Source organism: Hirundo rustica, chromosome 4 (genome assembly GCF_015227805.2).
Source record: "Hirundo rustica isolate bHirRus1 chromosome 4, bHirRus1.pri.v3, whole genome shotgun sequence".
In the NCBI taxonomy this organism is placed as follows: Eukaryota; Metazoa; Chordata; class Aves; order Passeriformes; family Hirundinidae; genus Hirundo; species Hirundo rustica.
The window spans coordinates 56238156-56258840 of NC_053453.1; the positions used below are offsets into that span (position 1 = coordinate 56238156).

The 20685-nt window shown below is 38.4% G+C and overlaps 1 protein-coding gene across 8 annotated transcripts in view; it reads right to left on the bottom strand.

Annotated features, from left to right (window-relative positions):
* The window catches only part of RFX4 (regulatory factor X4), an 86538-nt gene that overhangs the window by 18254 nt on the left and 47599 nt on the right, over positions 1 to 20685 (bottom strand). For 4 of the 8 annotated variants that reach the window (XM_040061969.1, XM_040061965.2, XM_040061968.2 and 1 more), the window contains exons 7-15: positions 19775 to 19852; positions 17779 to 17942; positions 15690 to 15790; positions 13799 to 13857; positions 12079 to 12223; positions 8725 to 8819; positions 7151 to 7268; positions 2463 to 2582; positions 1046 to 1207 (exon numbers count right to left, since the gene is read on the bottom strand). In XM_040061969.1, the coding sequence (XP_039917903.1) occupies positions 1046 to 1207; positions 2463 to 2582; positions 7151 to 7268; positions 8725 to 8819; positions 12079 to 12223; positions 13799 to 13857; positions 15690 to 15790; positions 17779 to 17942; positions 19775 to 19852 (1042 nt within the window). Of the gene's footprint in view, positions 1 to 1045; positions 1208 to 2462; positions 2583 to 7150; positions 7269 to 8720; positions 8820 to 12078; positions 12224 to 13798; positions 13858 to 15689; positions 15791 to 17778; positions 17943 to 19774; positions 19853 to 20685 lie in introns of all 8 variants that reach the window. The other 4 variants (XM_058420224.1, XM_058420225.1, XM_058420223.1 and 1 more) reach the window with 3 other exon arrangements.

Sequence of the window (20685 nt, forward strand, 5' to 3'; positions counted from 1 at the left end):
CTGTCTCTTGTCTAACTGTCCTGAGGGGTAATAACTTCCTATTTCCCTCCTAATTATTGTATTGCCTCCAACAGTGAAAAATCTTAAGTTGTGATGTGGGGACAAATATTTTTAAATCTCTTTCCAGCACAACATGCATTGTGTTTCCCTGTGGAGCCTTTGAAAACATGAAAAACATTTTTCAGAAAGATTTATTAGTTTTTTAGCCACTGCCAAATTCTCTAGTGTGGTAAATCATCACTTTATGACATTCTTTCAAGAAGATTTTGTAACTTTTCTAGTACATCACAAAAGTGATAGTTTCCACATTCTGATTGTACATCCTATTCAATGAGGAGCAGCAAAGGTGAAATGCCTTCTGAAAGTCACTCACATTTCTGCCTTTCTTTCCATGATTAAGAGAACATTATCTTTTGATCATACAGACAGACCGTCCTCCCCACATCCAAAAGGTAATGAGTTTTGCTCTAGAGCACAGAGGGTGTTGGCTATTTATGCAGCCCAAAAAAGGAGCTTATTGTTTTCTGTCAATCCTACCCACAAGTTTAAGCTGTTCCATAAGTACAGATTTTTTAAATTTGTGGGCCCACCAGAATACAACTTATCAGTTGCTGTAAAAGAGTATAACACTGAAAAATAGGCTTCAAATATGTAACTCCTAATCTCTAACATTGATTGATGAAAGTTATCAGCAATGTGTAAAAAATTCCCAAGAGAAACTTGCACAGCTATTTAAACATATGTGGGTGTTAAATATATTGAAAGATACCCATCTCCCACTTTACCAGCAAGGAATTCCTGAACAATAGTTATTTGGGATTTTGTGAACCTCACTAAACTTGAAGTATTTGGCACACTTCCTTCAGGTATATAAAACATCCAAACGTCAGATCTTTTTCCTAGTAGACTGCATATCATGTGCAGATACAGTGAGAACAGATTTCTCATGTCTTGCAAGCCAGTATATCATGTCCTGAGGCTCAGTTTTAGGAGCCCAGGTGCAAAAGCCACCTTCAGGCAGATCTATCTGCCGAAGCCAACCTACCTGTAGTAGCTGTTATGCCACCATACTCTGGGGACTGGTTGCTGATGGGTGACGGGGCAGAGGGCACTTCCACAGAGGTGGCAGACTTAGCTGGGGAGAATGGTGCTGGGGAGGGAGTTGGAGCAGCTGGTTCACTCAGAATAATTTCTTCTCGTATTTCTGCTGCAGAATGAGAGAAAACCCATGAAACATAGCTAAAGGTAGAGTCAAGGAACACTGAGAAACTTTAAAAAAAAATTAATGTAAGCAGTTAGGTTTTGTGGAGAGTATTTCGAGGAATACAGAGCAGGAACCACAAATCTTTGAAAGAAGTGCTTCTGTAACATTCACCGTTACAACCTTCAGTGTACCTTCAGAAGACCTCTTAAAGAAAGGTGTCACTTTTCCTGTTGCATAGGCAGGAAACTGGTGCATGGACAGGTTAAGTGTTATACTCCTATAATGTACTATTACATATCTAAAATTGGGAGTCCAATCTGAGTTAGGCATTTCTACACCTTCTAGGAAGAAACAGGAGTCTCCAGGAGCACTCCTGTGGCTTTGGGCCATGTTGTTCTTTCTTTGTTGACTAAAAAAGGAGGATATTCTGGATAGTTTTAGCTGCTAAAGGTATGTGGAAAATATGCAAGAACAAAAAACTTGTTCATCAAAAACCCAAGAGGCTATGGCAGGGCAATGAATTAAATTCAAGTCTTTTACCATACAGAAGACAGTACCCTACTCACTGAAGTGTTTTTCTTCCCATAAATCTACAGAGCGATAAATTAAGCCACAGCTAAAATGGAGAGTGAAACTTTCAAAGGTGACAGAGAGGTTTAATTTGCCAAAATTAATGGGAGGTGCAAGTAAGAAAGACCACAGAGGACATCTCATTACAAGGAGTTGCCCAGAGTAGAAAAACTACTTGCTTCTGTTCTGGCAAGGAAGTGTGGAGTGGAAAAGGACTCAGAATCTTCTTCCGTACAGGCACTCAGGACATAAGTGTACCAGAAACAACAGCTCTGCCATTTGTCTTTTCTCATTCCTGCCATCTCTTCCTGTTATTTAGACTGGTAGAAATCCCCTGATATCAGTGAACTTATTAACACCTAGTCCCCTGAAATTCAATGGTGACTTAGAAAGATTAACTAAGATAAAAGGTTCAGTAAAAAAAATTCTTACTGAAACACCAAGTGAGTGCTTAGGAATGGGGTTTCAGACATCCAGAGTGATGTTGTGAAGCAAGCAGTTCTCTTTCAGAATGTATTAACCAGGGATGCCTCCCAAATGATTTATTTCACATCGTGATAGAAGTGAAAACTGCTTCACTCCCAGATAAGCCTCAGCAGGTTAGATAAGGATAAAGATATGTCTTATCATAAAAATAGAGAAACAAGATGAATAAAACAACAACTAATGAATAAAAGAACAGACTCACCTGTGCTTCCTTCTCCCTTCATTGCCCTCATTAACTCATTAGCTTTCTCCTGACAATGGAGTGATTCTAGCAGGTACAATACATAGTCATCGAACATCAAGTGAATAAGGTGAAAAGACCCTGGTAATAAAGTGAACAAACAAAAAAGCCATTGATTGTCTCAATACACTCATTAAACCAATTATTACGGTACTCAACACAAACAGCCCTGAATAAAACTGCCTCCATGTACTGAAATATCTCTCCTACTCAAGGTAAGAGAGGTCAAAGTAAAACCAGGGAGTAGCCAGCTGTTCATTCCTGGATTTATACGGGTTTTTACAACCAGCTGTGATTTAGGGTGTAAGAAAACTACCTAGCTGAGAGCTGGAACTTGAAGGATTCTTCTTCTCCTACATTAGCACTGAATATCAGTTTTGACAGTTGCACTTCACTAGAATTGTTTCCTATTTTCTAAAGGACACATCATTTTCTGTCAGAAGTAGAATCGCAAGTTGGCTGCCTTAGTGACACATCCTGGTATGAATTTTCTGAACTACCTGCACAGAAAGGAAGTGAGTTGCTTCCCATAATCTATAAAGAATATATATCAGGAATGGTGAAGAAATGTTTGCCCTAGATCACAAACCACAAGAAAAAAAATATGTGTAAGAAGAGAGCACAGATGCATTGGGGGGCAAAATAAGAGGAGCAAAACATCAGAGCTGAGACATTGTGCCGTGCCCTCCTGAAAGGACGAACACCCATCTGCAGGGGGACACTGACAAGTATCAAGGTGGATTTTGTTCCATTTTTGCTATAGACTCTATGACATCAAGTACCTGTAATACTTCCAGACAGGACTTAACCTTACTGTGGGTTTGTTTTTTTTATAGCTCCATTGTTCAGCTACCTTAAATCAGAGAAAATTCATCATCTGAGATAGAAACAGAGATCAACTTCTGCCAGACAAACCAAAACCCCCCCCCCCACCCCCCCCCCCCCAAAAAAAAAAAAACAAAAAACCCCAAAACTACCTCACGTAGAGGTATTCTTTTGGAAAATCTATTATTGCTTTTGAGGAGAAATACTTTCATGGGCAAAAGATCAAACAAGTTTCAAATTCAACTGAATTTTATAATAACTGATTTCTTCACAGGGAAGTTAGGTTTATCTTGAGATATTAGCTTTTATCACAATGAAGCATAACTACCCCTACTCCAGCTTCTGTACTCAAACATGCTGCTGTAGGGCAGAAGTGGTTTGAAAGACCCAATACCCTTATTCAATTCTAGCTGGCAGTTCAGCTTTCAGAGTGACTTTGAGCACATTCTTTTTCTTTGTGACCCTGATGGTCTTTGTGTTTCATTCTCTCCCTCCATGCCTGCATGGTTTTGTTGTCACTGATATGAGCTGGGCACGCACCCTGGGACGTGAACATGTTCCTCTGTGCTCTTGGGCAAGGCAGCACAGAAACAAGACACAGCTGACCGCAACACCTTTGCTGTGGGGAGCCTGAAGCACCCAGTTCTTCATTTGTTTTATGTAATTAAGCAGACCAAAATGGTAACAGGTTTCCCCAGACTTTTCAGTATAAAAAGTGGGGAACTTCACTTAACTACTGCAGAGAACTTGTTTTTAAAAATCCTTTGGGCTCAAAGTCTTGTTAAATAAAATCCTATTTGATGTAGCACTGCAATAAAGACAGCAGACACAGCTGAGCACCTTCTTAGGTGACCTAGGATTTTCCCAGTTATCATGTAGATTTTCAAGAATCTCCACAAAATGCTCACTCCTCTCCTGACTACAGATTTTCAGTGGGACATTTCTAGTGACTCTAGGGCAGTTACTACCGATAAGGAACTTCAAGGTAAGAAAAACAGGCTAAAATGCTGGCAAAACTTCATGTAGTGGTATAAAGCTCAGGGTATTTACTATCTTTTATCAAACTCCTTACTCAGCCATCATTAATAAAAAAGGAAAGTTGCTTGTAGTTTCATAAAAATATTTGGAAATGCAAACTCTGAACACTGTAATGCTAGCAAGAAAACAAGAACCCATGATCTGCTATTTTTAAAAATGTCTTTGTTTTGGGGGGGTCTAATGCTTTATTTTGAAGACTTGGGGTTGGCAATACTGAATGCAGCATTTAAAAACACTCCAGTGCCCTTGTCACTCTTTTGAATTTCTCTCTTCCTCTCCTATTATTCCTCCCACTGTGTATCTTTAAGCCCTGCACAGAGTTTTTGAGCCCAGAATTTGCGTGAAAGACACCAGACAAACAAGGTTTTGGTACTGAATGCAATGAATGCAGTATTTTTATGTTTTTAAATAAGTCGAAGGAAACGTAAGCTATAGAATGAAACTGATATCGGGGCATGAATTTCAGCCTCACAGTGAATGGCTATTCAGCACAATGAACCATAATTTATTCTGTGTTTGCAGCCTACTGTTTCACACATGAAACTGTTGGGTTCTTTAAAGTCTATATTTAAGAACAGAAATGGATCCAGTTGTAGCCAGCAAATCCATCACTTCTTTAGGAAAAGGTAAGAAGTCATTCAAGAGACTGTAGTTACAACACTAAATAACATTTAGCTCTAATTTTCAGGGGTTAAAATAAATTATGGCAATGCCCAGCTAACTCACAGTAAGTACCAGCATCTATTAAGAGATACAGCAACTAAGTCTAAGTAGCAAAACAACAGTGAGATTTCCAAATCTGGAGAAAATAATGTAGTTTCTATTACTAATTAGTTACTTTATATACTGGGTGCATTACCCAAACATTGCCACCGACTGTGCCTTTGATATGCATAAGCAGGAAAGAGGGAGGCAGGCAGGCAGAGAGAAAAAGAGAGAGGGAGCAAGAGAGAGAGCAGCTCTTTTTTTTTTTGCGGGAGATTGTTTTAACCCACCCCTGTCACCATGCTTAAAATCTCTACAGATCCAATCTTTGTGCCAGTCACTCCAGTGCCAGGTATTACAACTTCCTTCAATGATTTCAGAATCATCTGTTTCAAAGGTAAAAATCTACTGTCCTGTACGTAGTAAAAATTCCATCATCTAACACATGATGTCACTTTAAAAAAAATTACACTGTATCTGAGTCTACATATTGTTTGAGGTGGAAAAAATAATTAAAAATCAGTCCACTGAAACTGTTCCCAGTGCAATAAAAAACCAAAACTTTTTATGTAAGTTAAAAACAAAGATATATATATGTAAATATTTAAAACAGTAAATCAGTCTTTGTTTCTCTCCATAGAGCTCACTTAATGGATATATAATTCTGAAAAGCTAGAAAGAACTGTATAAATTAAGTGTAGAAAAGTTTCTGCTATATAGCTCTGAGCTTTTTACGTTCAATGGTTATTATTTTGGGACTTGCTCAACTCTAATTCACGAAAAATATGTCAAATGGCTTTGCAGTGAAGGAATAACATCATTAATGTAGATTAGTATAAATATGTGTCCTATGGTTAAATAAAATTTATGACACTTGGGTAGGGACAACCTAGGCTGCTGCCTGATAGGAAAAAGATATGATTTTGATATTTAAAACTTCAGGGCTCCTCCTGCCTCCACTAGCATTGCACCTGAACAAGTTTGTGGTTTTTGCTGAAAACTGTAATCACCTTGGGGATGCTCACTATCCTGATGTCATTAACCCCTGTTTGGAAAACTCTTTTACAATGGAAATGAAAGTAGCTTCAGATTAAAATATAACCATGTTATATAAATAAATATTACATGTATTACTAATACAAAATATATTAATACTATGTATATTAACATATAAATATATATTAATAAAACATATTAAAATATCACATTGTATCTCACTGACAGTATCCAAATCTATGCTATTAGATGGTTCTAAAAGCATAAAGGACATCAAAGCTCAGCCTGCAGAAAACCTTGCAGTTGGTTCAATGCAATACCCGTATAAAACCATTCTTTATTGATCTTTCTAGAAACATATTCAGACAAATGTACATTTATAAAAAGCATCTCCCATGCAAAGTCTGGTCCCAAGTGACTGAATGTTCACACTCATGGCACACCAGCTGAGTCATTCTTACTTTTAACTGATTTTAATGTTAATTCTTGTATCTGAGGACGAAGCTCCCTTTCAAACAGTATGGGAAAGCAACATCATTTTTCATTTAAAATGTAAAAATTTATTTTTTCATCCTGAACGACTTCTTAAGAAATGGAAGAGACTCTCTCCAGGTTGTAGAAGCACACTCACTTTGCAAAGACCAGTTTCAAATGCTATGTCCTTTAAGACGAGAGCTGGCAAAGTGTTTCACTGGAGAGCTTTTCATCCACTTCAGCACAAAGTCATCGCTCTTGGCCCAACACGTGGCCAGAGTGCTTTGGGTAAGCAGGCTCATTTTGCACTGAAGTGCATTAGGTAATGCTCCTGTAATGGACTCCCTCAGCTGCCCTGAGACTGATCCCTGCAGCTCCTAAATGCAAACAGAAGGAAGTAGCAATATTTTCATCTCCTCTGGCTGCAGCTTGCAGACAGACGTCTGTCTGAGCGTTATTTCCAAATGTCCACAGCCCCAACCTATTTTTTAATAGAGCACTGGACACGTGAAAACTGGTTATGGTTTCACTTGAAATGTCCATTACAAGATAGGATACAGATTTTTATTTTTTGCCGGTGGCATGCAATTATTGCAACAAAATCCAAGTACCAAAGCTGGGTGCACTGTGCAAAGTCATGTCCCGAATCACCCGAGTGCCAAAACAGGACCACATCAGGAGAAACTGCTGAGCTACTTTCTTCAAAGAGCCTTGTCTCTTGGCAGCTACCTGCGAGAAGAGAGATGTGTCTGACATGGAGAAACTTCTATTTCTACCAGCAATACAGTTAAATGATGCATATATCCACTTTCTCTTTTTATACTTAAAAACTACTTACCGCCATCTTCACATTAAAATATACATTACAAATTAGAAAACCCAAACTCAAAATGGCCTTAGACAGAAAACCACCTTATAACCATGAACAACCTTCAGAAAGAGGAAACAATAAAGTATTATTCAAGACTAGATCTCCTTTATACATGATAAAAAGACTGGAAAAAATTGCTCTGGTCTTCATCTTAACCTAATTATATAACCTAATATTTTCCTTCTTGCTTTCTAGTCAAGAAAACAATTTATAATCAATAATGTCTGATCTACACTGCAAATTTATATTACTTTTTCAAATGAGGTTTAATATTGAATATTAAGTTTTTTGTTCCTTCTCATGTTTATTTTTTGTGAATTCACTTAGTCATTTTGGTAGGAAAAATACTTTCCAGAAAACACTCTTTAGGCATTACCTCTTCAAAAAAGTATTTATTATAGCCATATGTGAGTTAGAGGATTAGATTCACCCTATCAGCTATTAAAATTAATTTATTAAAATTCATGTCAAGTTCTTCATTAAAATTAACAGCTCTGGCCTGAATTTCAAATTGCATTCCACTGACTAGAAGAGAAGTTCCTCAAAACAATCAAAGTACTTCAAGTAATCTGGAGAATCATCTGCTTTCTATATGGCTATTTTGCAGCAGAGAGAGAGGCATCATATTTTGGTTTGTTTGGGTTTTACTTCTGAGCTCTAACAACTGGAACGAAGAGATGAAATTCTAACAGACCATCCTAACACAAAGAAGTAACAGAAGTTAAAATAGTCAGTTATATTTTTTCATACTCAATGTAAAATTATGGTGATGCCAGATTGCTTTTGAAAATACGTTTTAAAGGTTTGTTAGTAGGCTTCTGCATTCACTTAAAATAAAACAGAAGTTCTTGGTATTCCATATCAGCTCAAAAGGAAGATAAATGTGTTATAAATGTATTACTGAATAGTAATGTAGACTTTCATCCTTACGCTTGATTGTGTATAAATGAATTAACTAGCTTAAATATCCTTTTTATTAAAATCTTAAAAGACTAGATTATGTTTTTCTTTGCACTATACCATTAGGGTGACTCTGAATTAATCCCTCCATATCCCTGAAATATTGACTTGATTGGAAACCTCAACCCTGTTCATTTTTGAATACCATCCTTTGGAACAAAATAAGAGCAGAATAAAGCAAAATCCTGAATGCAGACAATTCTCCCTGAAAACCGGTGAGATTTTGCTTTAGTCCTGCTCATTACCAACTCCTTTTGTTGTTGTTATTGTTGTAATTGTTTTTACTTTTTCTAAAAATGTATTACCTGAATAGAGCCCATAATGCACATCAGTGACTCACTCCTCCTTACCGACCTTTACAACACATCTGTCCACCATGGAATCCAGCCACTCGATGTACGACTCAATGGGGGACTGCTCCTCCAAAAGGTGATCAAACTCCTGATACACTGGCACACAAAACAAACAAACAAAAAGCCCACCTTAGAACCTGGATTCTGTTTCAAATAAAAGAAAAACAAATCACAAAAGGCCACCAAAATAATCACAATTTTACTGTGTTTTTTTAATAATAGATTGCTTAACTGAAACAAACACATCTTTCTTGGTGCTGACCCAAAAAGTATGTTGGGTCTCTTATTTTGTTTCTACTGAAAGTGATACAGTCATTGAAAATGTTATTTTAATGTGAACCAATTTTATTTTTTAAAATTAGTATTTTTATTTAAGTTGTCTGGTGTGCCCAGAAGTGAAATATTTATGGTGTTCTCTATGAAGAGTGAGAAACTAAGCTTTGACCCTAGTGATGGAAAAAAAAAGTCATGCATGAAATTGATTTAGAAATGCATAAAGAATCTTCTAGGCACCAAGTGAATGAGTATTGTTGATAGGGCACTCATCTGTATAATGCTTTAGTTGCAAAAACATGATTTAACTGCTGCAAATCATCTATTTGCAATGCCAGACACACACACCATGTCCATAAACTTCTCCTTCTTCAGAACAAATTGCTCAGTGCAGAAATACTCTGCTTATTATCAACAAGAGTTGCAAAAAGCAACCTATATACTTTTTGATCTTTTCCAAGTACACGTTAATATTTTAATACAAAAAGTTAAAAAGTTCAACTGCAGCCCTTAAAACTTCAAGTCTCATTTATATATGAGAACCAATGGCTGGAAGACAAAGAATAATGTGCTTTTGCACCTCAACAAACTATCCTTCTACTTAACTAAGATAAAAGGCCCAGTAGGTCAAGAAGACACTTTCTACTTGCTGTGTTACAGGATGATTTCAATGCACTAAGCAATTCCATTTACAACTAATTATAAATAACAGGAGGAAGGAATTTCTCTTCATAGGAAAGATAGTGAAGGGGGTGGAGGAGGCAAAGCATAGGGATGATAGCTAGGGAAATGAGCCAGAGATGCTATCCAAAAATAAGACAAAGAACAACCTCCCTGATTCTGTTAGATCAGGAGGATGAGCAGGAATGCATTTGCTAAACCTGACTACAACTTTGCTCAGCTGAGGCTTGGAAAGGCTGAGTTACCAGAAACATTAGTTGAGAAAGAAGGGAAATGATATTTGGGCCACCCTTATCTTCTTTCATTCTTTTATTGAATGGGCAACCTCCCTTTATTCAGAACAGGATCACAGAGAAATCTAAATGTTGTCTCCTTACCTGAGTATTTGGCTGGACAAAAACTGCCTGATACAACAGATGAAGTAAGTCATATGCTGTGCAAAGAGGGGAGCAAGAGCAGAAAAACAAATCAGTTGCCTGCTTTGCTGCTGGAGCAATGCAACTGTGTACAATGACCTATCTGAGAAAATTAGCTGTTTAGCCTTCAGTGATTGTTAAAAATACCTCAACAGGATCTGAGAATGAGGGAATAAAGGAGAAATCATGTCAGAGATAGGTAGTCCAGCAGAACAGGAAAGAGGTTCTTCTATGCCCAGTGATTTTTCTCTGTTTCTCTCCAAGTTTATTTATAGGCTTATAAACCTGTTTTTTGGGGTTTTTTTTCCTCTAGCTATAGTAGCTGAAATTGTACTTCCTTGATTATTAATAACAAGAGTATGAAAACAGGCCTTTAATTGATGACATATAAGCCATACAAGGCATAGTGAAAAAATCCTTAGTCAAGTAGAATAAACATCAAAGATGGGGGGAAAAATCTAGGTTCTAGAATATTCTCTATACGCATCTAAACACTTCATTGGCATCCCATCTCATAAACTATTAGCTTACCATTTCTGACTAACTCTTCATTGGACTATATAGGCCGAAAATATGGAAAAACTTGCACAAATCCAACAGCATTCAGGAAAAATCTGTTTGATTTTATTGCATTAATAGCACATACACAAGAAGAACCCTTAAACTTTAAGGATGTCCTGAATGGCAGCCAAAAATGTTGTTGCTACTAGGGAGTATATCTTTGAAAACTCTCTTTTTTGACCAGTGGTAGGATGTTGGATAGATCTTGAAAACATAACAGATGACAGAAGGATTCACTCAGCTTCTGGACATCAGTCTCACTGTATGCTACCTCCTTTGCTGCCATGCCAGGTTCCTACCTCCTCAAAAGGGAAGAGGGCCACGAAATGAATCAAGGGTTAAGAAAGAGAGGAGAGAATACCAAGAACCTCACCCTGGAAAACAGAGGCAGCAAAGAATGCAAGGCCCATCCCTGAACTGAGCAGAAGAATTCAAGCATTAAGACAGTGGGATGACTGCCAAAGTCAATCTTGTAGAGTCCAGGGTACATGTGAAGGTGTCACCCCTTGTCTTCCCAGCCACTCCCTGAAAGAGTTACCTCACTAGCAAACATACCCTTGCTGGGCTCCCACAGGTGGTTGCCTGGGTTGTGCCCTGTTCAGGCAGATTCTGGGTAAAAGATGACTGGTCCTCCTCAGGAGAGAGATGGGAATACTACGGGTGGGTTCACAGGAAGTGAGGTTATGTGACAAATGTTAAAGACAAAGCTCTGTTGCCTCAAAACAACAAAACCCAATGTGCTTCTGGTTACACCTGAGCTTATAACCATGCAATACTTGCTGGATGATGGAAGAAATATTTTGTATTTGCAAAAGATCTTTAATCATATTTGTCAATATCTCCAAAGTCACTTTCAAGTCCATACATTTCATTATACTAGACAGAAGATAAATTAGGCAATGAGCTTGTCAGATATGGATTTCTACTTAGTCATAAAAGTTCAAGGCAAAAGCTTATCCCATCAAATGCTCCTGGTTATGAAAGCACTGTGTAAAAAGGAGCTTTTTATAAACAAGTTTAAAAGGGACTCAGATACACAGCCACTTAAGTGTCAAAGCCATTCAAAAGACAATTCTCCTGCAATTCTACAGCAGGAAAGATTGGACTTTCATGCATTCAATGGTTAACTCATAGATTTAGTTTGCTCAGGTTCATGGAAAAAATCCTCCTGAATTTGGGTGCAAGTTTTGTGCCATTGGCTGTTCTGGGTACTAGAAAGGAACACATCAAGGGACTGTGTCCAGATCTAAGCCCCAAACATAAGGCTTTGACAGGGCTTTGCCTGACATTTTGGTAAATGTCTCTATATTTATCTTAAGCTTCCAAGCAAGCCAATGGCTGCAAAACCAGCACTACTTTCCCTGAGCTTTGCTTGCAGCAGGAAGCCAAGTTCACCTGGCTTTATTTGAAGATTCTGCTCTTACATTGTATGATGAGCTTTCTGTGTTCCTCCCGTGAGTCCTCCATAGTATAGAGGGTTTGTTTGGTAATGCTATTCAGATCCACATTCCTCCAGTCCTCCAGCATTTGAAATGTGATGTCTGCACTGTGGATCACTGTTCTTGATGCCTGTAATCCAATCCAATCTATTCATTAGTTCATGCTTTATTAGGTTAAAAAATAGGCTTTATCCCCTTTTACGCTTCCTTAGCTGGGCTCGCTAAGCTGATTCTCGTCATGGACCCCCACCCACCAGCTTGATGTCTTATGGATATTACGGGGCCCCCTCACAAGAGAACTCTTCAGTCATTTTCCCTACTTTAATCAACTGCAAGTATTTTGACTGCATCCACCACAAACCCTAACGAGCAACACTACTGTGATGCTGCCATTGCTAGGGCCCTCAGTCTCTAACAACTCTGCTGGTTTTCACTTCAAGCTTCAGTTTAGAACAAAAAAGCAACAAGAAAAACCAATACCAAACAAACCAACCCCACTCAGTTTTGCATCCTCCCCTGAGTTTTGCATCCTCCCCTCTCCCATTCTATGAAAACTTTCATTCTTCCCTCAGCCACGTGAAAAGGTTAAAGCTCCTTGGCCTCCTCATCAAATCTGTGTCTTGGCTGGTTGAGACAGGGATCTGCTGATGGTAATGGGGAGGACAGACTGGGAGTAAAGGAAGTGACACAGTGCCACAATCATGTACACAGATCTCTGTAAGTTAAGCAGAGATGATAACACACACCAAGGTTATCAGCTTCCCCAAGGGGGTGATGCCCTTGAAGAGTCCTTCACCTAAGAGATTTGATCCCAGGTTTGATGCAGAAGGTTGTGGTTTCTTTATCATGATGTCCTCTGAATCGCCATGCACATCCAGAGTTCAGTGATGATCTATGGTATTTGGGGAAAGGTAGCACAGGTGTCTCTTTCTCCACCACTAAAATAATGGCGGAAGAAACCTACCAAAAATTCCTTGCAGGAGTGTTTTTTTATTTCGCTAGAGCTTCTTTCTGTGGGCTTCACGCCTCACAGGGTTAACCTGGGGTTTTGGATACACCTTCCAAAAGTGGAGCTTTCAGGTGACAGGGAAAAAAACCTATCCCCTCCAATACATGGGTGACAGGCTAATGAATTCAATGCGTTCTCTCCCTTTTTATACCACCCAGAATCTGGCTTCATGACTTTTTATAGGTAATTCTGAAGTAAACTGGTAAAAACCAAATACTTTGGAGCAGCTTCTATATTCACTTGCTATGGTTACAGGAACATGTCTATTTAAAACCCAGTTCAGCTGTTTTCCCTTTTACTAATTTGCATTTGATTTATAATATACAATTAGACTTGGAATGTATTGTTGGGCATGTAGAAATTTTTCTTACTTTGCAACTGACCTGATACAAACTGCTACGAAAGCAACGGAATGTCTCTAATTTATTTTCTGGAAATAAACCATCTCTTCAAATCAAATAATAATGTTTCATGAAAGTACCCTGCTGAATTTAATGATTAGGGGTTTCCAGTTCTCTAGAAAAGCTTTTTTCAGTGATTAGTTCTTGATTTTGTAGAGGTAGCCACAATAAATATTGGAGACCAACTCCTAATGTGTTCTCCTCCTCTGAATAAAGTCCAACCTGTCAATTCATAAGATTATTTGAAAAGTCAGTAAAATGGCCTTCATTAACCTTGGGTAACTGAAATACTTACTTGGCAGAGATGATTTAGGGATGTCTGTCGCCGCAGTATTTGTGAGAATCTTCTCGACACTGCAGGAAAGAAGAGATACATATTTACATACTGTGCTAAATAAGGATAATTACTTCAGAAAGTATTAAACAAGGACAACAATAAAAAATTATATCCAGTTTCCTCTACAAAATTGTCACTACATAAAATGTACTCAACTAGCCCAGTTTTAACTTAATTTAAACCTTGACCTAAACCCTTAAATCTAGATGCTCGATCAGTTTTACAGAGGCGTATTACAAGTGATTATAGATGCTGTGAATAATGAGATGACAAGAGAAACAGAGAACAATTGAAAAGCTTTGCTTGTTCAGCATAGCAAATTTTCTCTTGCTACACAAAGGAACTGGAGAACAGAAGGAACTATTTAATAGAAAGAAAAATGTTGGTGCAAGAATAAGTGCCCATAAAATAACAATAGCTACATTATGTGTGGAAATGAGAAAAGGTTGCTAAATCTTCATGCAATCAAGTTTTGGAGGAGTCTTGTGACTGGACTAGTAAGAGCTAAACTCTGATCCAGTTTCAGGTGGAATTTGATCAAAGTTTCTGAAAGCAATTGCATGGCATACTAATACATTATGGGCTGAAACGGTCCAGAAGGTACTTGCCGGTGCTCTGTTCCCAGTTCAGCTCTGTGCAAGTGATATGGACCTTGTATTAAGATATTTCCTATTCTTTGAAAATGAGCTTTTAAAATGTTGTATTGTGCTGCTTTTTTTTTTTTTTTTTTTTTTTTTTTTTTTTTTTTTTTTTTCTGAAATCAGTGACTTGAGAACTGCAAAAATGACCAAAGCTTGCAGTTCCTCCTGTCAGTACCTCCACTGGCTGTGTACCCTATTACAAATTCTGATGAGGAGGAAACAATTGCAGAAGCAATAAAAGCTCATGTAAAAGGCAGGGAGCACACCATGGGAATCACATTTTCCTTATACCCAAAGGACCAGATTTTCAGATCCATCCAAAGAGATGTTAGATATAGTCATAGGGTAAGGTTTCCCTCCATACTGTACATAAAGGCAGTTAAAAAGTATAGATTGAGGATGACTACACTGTCCATCTCTTTCTGTCTGCCTGTAAGATTGGCAAAGATTTTGCCCTTGAAGATTCCTGATATTTTTGAACTGAAAAAAGATGTGGTAAAGCATATTTTCAGTTCAGACTTTGTTTAATTTTTTAAAACAAAACAAGTAAACATTTCAAACCACCCTGAAATTAGTTGTTCCAGCTTCCATCCTGACTGTTCTCAGTAACATATACATCTAATTTTCCACGCTGATCAAAATAGTTAATCCTTCTCCTAAATTAGTTTTTTTTTTCCCCTTTAACTTTGTGGTGTGGAATTTAGTGCTCATGAAAGGCAAAGAATTGAGAGCTGTGAAATAAAGCAGGCTTTATCAATAGGTGATGTGCACTGCAGGCATCTACAAAGCATGTCTGAAAAGGACTAGTGCCCTTTCCTGTGGTGACAGGGTAATTTGATCTCCTTCATTTCTAACTCTGGCACTTTTTTGAGCAAGGGCCTCAAGCTGTATTCAAATTCTGCTAGCCTAAAGGTTTGTTTAATAATTTTCTTTGCCTAATATTATCCTTAATGTTTGCTTACTATAAACAAAATTAATTTCTATCAAAATCCACAAGAAAGGAAAATAAATTCTTATTTTGAGCAGCAACTCATTTCACTAAATGAGTCTGGCTCTCATGGACAAGTGGAGATTCTAAGTGAATGCAAGATTTATAATGATGGCAGGTTTTAATTCCTAAAAGAACACTAGTCTCACTTCCAATTAATTTGTAATCAATAAACACTGTCCATCCCAGTTTAACAGTAGAGAGATTGGGCAATACATACACTCAAATTTGATATTTCGTAGGTTTTCTGGTAAATCGTGGAGAGCTACTTTCAGCCACTCATCCAGTTGCTTGGCAAACTTTCGGATCACCTGCGTCAAACTGAAAAAAGGAATCACAACTTCGCATCATGTTTACTCTGTGAACTGTACTGTAAAAACTGTGAATGTGTGAAGACCATGAGTCATTTATTTACAACTCATTATTATGTAGAGTTGCTAACATATTTCAGTTTGTAGGCATGAAGAAAAACTTCTGAAACTTCTAACAACTTTTGCAAGAGAAGCAAAATTTATCACCATGTTCAAACCCTCACATCTCTGTACAGCATTGCTTTGATACTTACAAACAGGATTTTTTACTTTAACTAAAATCATTCCCACTCTTCTATAAATATGAATACACAACTGTTTAAAGAAAACAATAAATAAAGCTTTAGATTTCAGCTCGGCTGTGTCCATGTTTATACAGATGTATAAGGGAATATTCAAGCGGAGCAACAACTAACTCTGCTCCAGGCCAGGGCCAGTTAGTGAGTGATGGTGGTGGTGGGGAGGAATTTTCAGGCCAAGCCCACGCAGGTGGGGGAGCTGGAGGTGAAGCAGGATCTGCCTGGTTAGCCCTGCACAGGACTGGAACTTGCTCAGACAAGTGAAATTTCTCTCTTCTTTCTTGCTACCCTTTCCTGATGGCTCCATCATTTCCTGTTAAACTCCGTAGGCAGCTCATTCTGCCCTTCTCATTGGAATCCTCAGTAAAAAATTACAGTTCCCAGGAACAGTTGAGCAATGTTATGCAGAGAGAGGATCCTAAGAGTTGGTTCTGACAGACAATGCTGCACTGCCTGGAGCAATGCTGGAAACGCACAAATGGGAGGGAAAATATACAAGGAACTTTCCCCTTTCAATCAAGAAGCTTTTTCTGTTTGTACTCCTAGCACACTGCATGGACAACAGAGGTGGTAAAATAAACATAACCATCGGCCTGCTCTGCTCCACAAAAACACCCAAAGAGAACAGGGGATGGATGACAACTGCTGGGCTCACTAAAAAGTGCCTTTTCTGGATAGCCAGAATTTGTTCCCAGGAAGTATCTCAGAGGATTCTGGCTGAGTCAGCAAGATTTCTTCAGGAGCTTCCACTGCAATGAGACCCTTCTTCACCCCCTCCAGTGCAGGCTATGGCTTAATAGCCACAATCTGGCCTTTTATATGCATTACAAAAGTCTATATTCACACTCAAGTCTCTCCTTATTTGCTATGAAAGAACTAAGCAGCTTGAGAAAAGGGACTGCTGTTCTGTTTAATCCTCCCAATGAAATAGATTTGGTGGGGGGGGGTGAGGGGCAAAGCCTGTAAAAATGTACATGTCTTATCAAGAACAGCCCACGCTTCTGGCAGATTTCTTGTGTGAAATACTTTCACTTTAGCAGCCATGAAATGCAGGTAAGAGAGCAGAGCCACATCAGGATAACATTTTCCTTTATTTGAGACACTTTAAAATCTTAAGGGCTAAACACGTAGTACCAGTAAAAATCTCCTAGAGTAATATTCTTGACAAATTACTCAGTGTCAAGAACCCATCAATCAAATAATATTAAAGGTGTACAAGACTGTTTAGAAAAAGATGGCTTCCTGATGTGCATACATGTAAAATCAGAGAGGAAAACATGTTGACTGCACTCAGTGATTATTCTTTTTGCTGTGGATTGTTGATCTCTGCCCTGCTTTACCATTATGAACAAGAATTCTTGGATTCACATGAACGCTGGGTAGGAAGAGATCAGCTGAGATTTACCACATGGATTGGAAAAGTGAATTTAGTTTGGGTTTAGCTGAACTTTGAGAAACCAAGAAGAAGGTGGAATCCCTCCTCACATAAAAATCCCCAACCTTCCAAGTTTTTCATAATACAAGTCTTGTTAAAATATGACCATTTTTTCAGGAACATGTAAGCTCATCAACTCCTTTCAAATGACACTGTGATTTAAAGTCAGAAAATGGGTGGCAGCAAGCAGCTCTCTGAGAACTGGTGTCGTTCTTGAAGAAAAGAAATATAACAAAGACAGCAGAGCTAGAGGGGGTCAGTTACCTGTCAGGTAAGGCTTGTAGTACCGTTGGCATCAAAACTCCAGAAATTGCCTTGTACAGAATTGAGTCACAAACTCCCACTATATTCACTACAGTTGAAGAACCCAGCACAGGCAGCATGTGAGGAGGCATCCCTTGCCAAAAGTGCAGAAGAAAACTCTGAACCTGCAACCACGAGAAGAAGCAGGAATGTTAATATTAAAACAAAGGCTACAAATGCCATTCTCTTAAAATGATCCTGCTTACACAACGTTTGTTTTAGCCCCAGAGCTGGGCTACTGGGGTGCAACACAGGCAAGGCATGTTCCTTAACTAGACAGGCTCATACCGTAATGCAGCACACAATGGGATAATCAACCACAGGGTGAGGAGACACTCGGGTGGGTGACAGGGAGTCTTTGTGTCACTACAGTAGAGACACCATGGGAATCACTGTATTTTTATCTTCCATCAGTGGCTGATGAGTTTAACTCTTTGGCTTCCACATGTCAAGCCTTTTTCTCTCTCTTTGCACTCTGTCCCTGTGTACAAAGGAATGCAATGTAGGCCTTGGTGGAGGGAGGGAAGGAGGGAGGGAGAGGAGGATAGCAAATGGCTTACAAGGGTCAATATACCATTTTCTGTATTTGCTTTGGAAATAAACGGTACACTTTTGGATTTTATCTTTCCTCCACTGTGAAGGAAAGTGGAGAAAAAGTGGCAAAAGGCAAGGGAAAAAAAAAAAAAAGAAAATAGGGGAGAGATTTCAGACACAGCAAAATATACCTCTGAAAATTTTAATGTAGGAAATAAAGGTGTTATTCAGACAATGATAAGATCAGTTCCACAGGGGTCAGAACACCAGCACTCATGAATGATAACTTTCTGCATGCAATCTCTAGTGAAGTATGCAACCACACCATGTGTAGCAAAGAGTATTTGCCATTCATATATTGTTGCTGCTCAGCCCCTTCCCTACAATAGATACTGATAAACCTGATAAAATACAGTGTCTTGCTCTTAAGAAACTATTCTGAGACTGACCCAGCTAAATTTCCTGAATGTGTCAGGTATTTTTCTCACATGGAAACTTCTAGACTCAGTACAATGGGGCAAAACCAGCTTTAAACCAGAAGAGTGTGAGAATTAAACAGTAAGAAGAAGAAAAGCAAGGAATTTTTTCCCATTGTTTAGAAGACAGAGTCAAAAGGCACATTTCCTTTGATTTTTTTTTTTTTTCTGCAGGATCTGAATATCATATTTGGATCAGGTCCTCAGTATCTCTACTACCAGATTTGTTATCCTAGATAAGAAGCCATCTTCCCATGTAATATAAACCTGCTTGCATTACATTTATTTTTCAGCTCTAATTATAGAGCTGTCTGCATGCACTGCCAGAAACCCCTCAGATTCAGTCAGATATGACCAGGTAAAAGCCTGATCCATCTCTAAGAGATGGTATTAACTGCTGAGCAGTGTGTGTGTGTTCCTAGCTGCACTGCAGTACAACTGAGAAACTGGAGACTTCAGCTCTGGCTCTCAGGGATATCTGGGAGGCTGTAATCCTCCCACCACTCTGCATCGTTGTTAACAGACCAGCAGAGCCCACTGTTGTTGCTGTAACACCTGCCCTGGCTCTGCTGAGCACAAAGAGGAATTCCTTCAGACAGCTCAGTCCCAAGAAAAAGCTTTGAAAAGTTGTGGTGGACACACTTCTCGAGTTGTAAGAACTGGATTGTCCAACATCTTGTAAGGGGATATTGCTACCTTAATCCTGCTGCGGAACAGAGGGCAAAGTATTCTCAATGCTTTTGTTCCTCCAACTCACCCAGCATTATAAGTGAGATTTAGTGCTATCAGTCACATATTAGATACTCAAGTACAGCTATTGTTCCTTGCTCCTGAAAAGCATTGAGCACCACAAACCCCTAAGTCTGTAATATAACATAGAAAATAAGGTCTCAAATCCCTTGATACCTTATGTATCATTAAACTGCAACTGCAGTTTCTAACCATACCTCATCAAAGTTTGCTCTTATTACAGTGTCTAGTATCCTCTGACAGTGAGTCCTATACATCATAATAAAGGTAGAAACCTGAAAAAGAATGAGGGAGACACACAAAAGATCATTCGGCTTTAAAAAATCCACTTCTAAAATATCAGAACACAGAGCACAGAAAAAGTAAGTTTTCTCCTTATCTTATCTATGCACAACTGCAAAAATAATGAAATCAGTTAAAGTGTATGTAGATTAGCTGTAAGATGAGTTTTCTTCTCAAAAGTAAATTCTCCCTTTGAATTCATGGATTTTTCTGTCAATGGGATTCTTCAAAAGTAAGAGGAGCAAAAAGCCTCAGTGAGATCAAAGACGAGAATGTGGCCCTAATTAGGACATAAAGAACTAAAAACCCCTATTCTTTTGTCCACTTCACATTGATACTACACATGTGAATAGAACCAGAAACCTGGCAAGCTCAGCCAAGAGGAGCCAGAGCATTTTTTGTCATATGTGCAGATAGGATTCTCTGACTTTCTACTCTAGAAGAATTAAAAATGCACTAACGCCCTCTCTGCTCAAGAAAGCATTTGAACTGTTTGTCAGTTTGCTATCAAATGTGTTCACAGATTAGAAGGCTGTAACATATTTTAGAATTTGCCCTCAAACATCACATAATTTTTAAAGCTGCCCTGCTGTATGTAATGTAACTTTAAAAAAAAGGTGCATGGGCATTAGAAATATTGTACAGCTGATAGTGTCAGCTCCCCTTTTTAAGGGAAGACATTTCTTCCTATTAGATGAAGTAATCCAGCCCCCCATAAATCAAGTCAAAGCATTATTAAACTTACTCTAGTTTAAAGTCTTTATATATTAGACAAAGCTTTCATCCAGAGCAGGGATAAAAAAGAAACCAAGACAAGCTGAGAAAA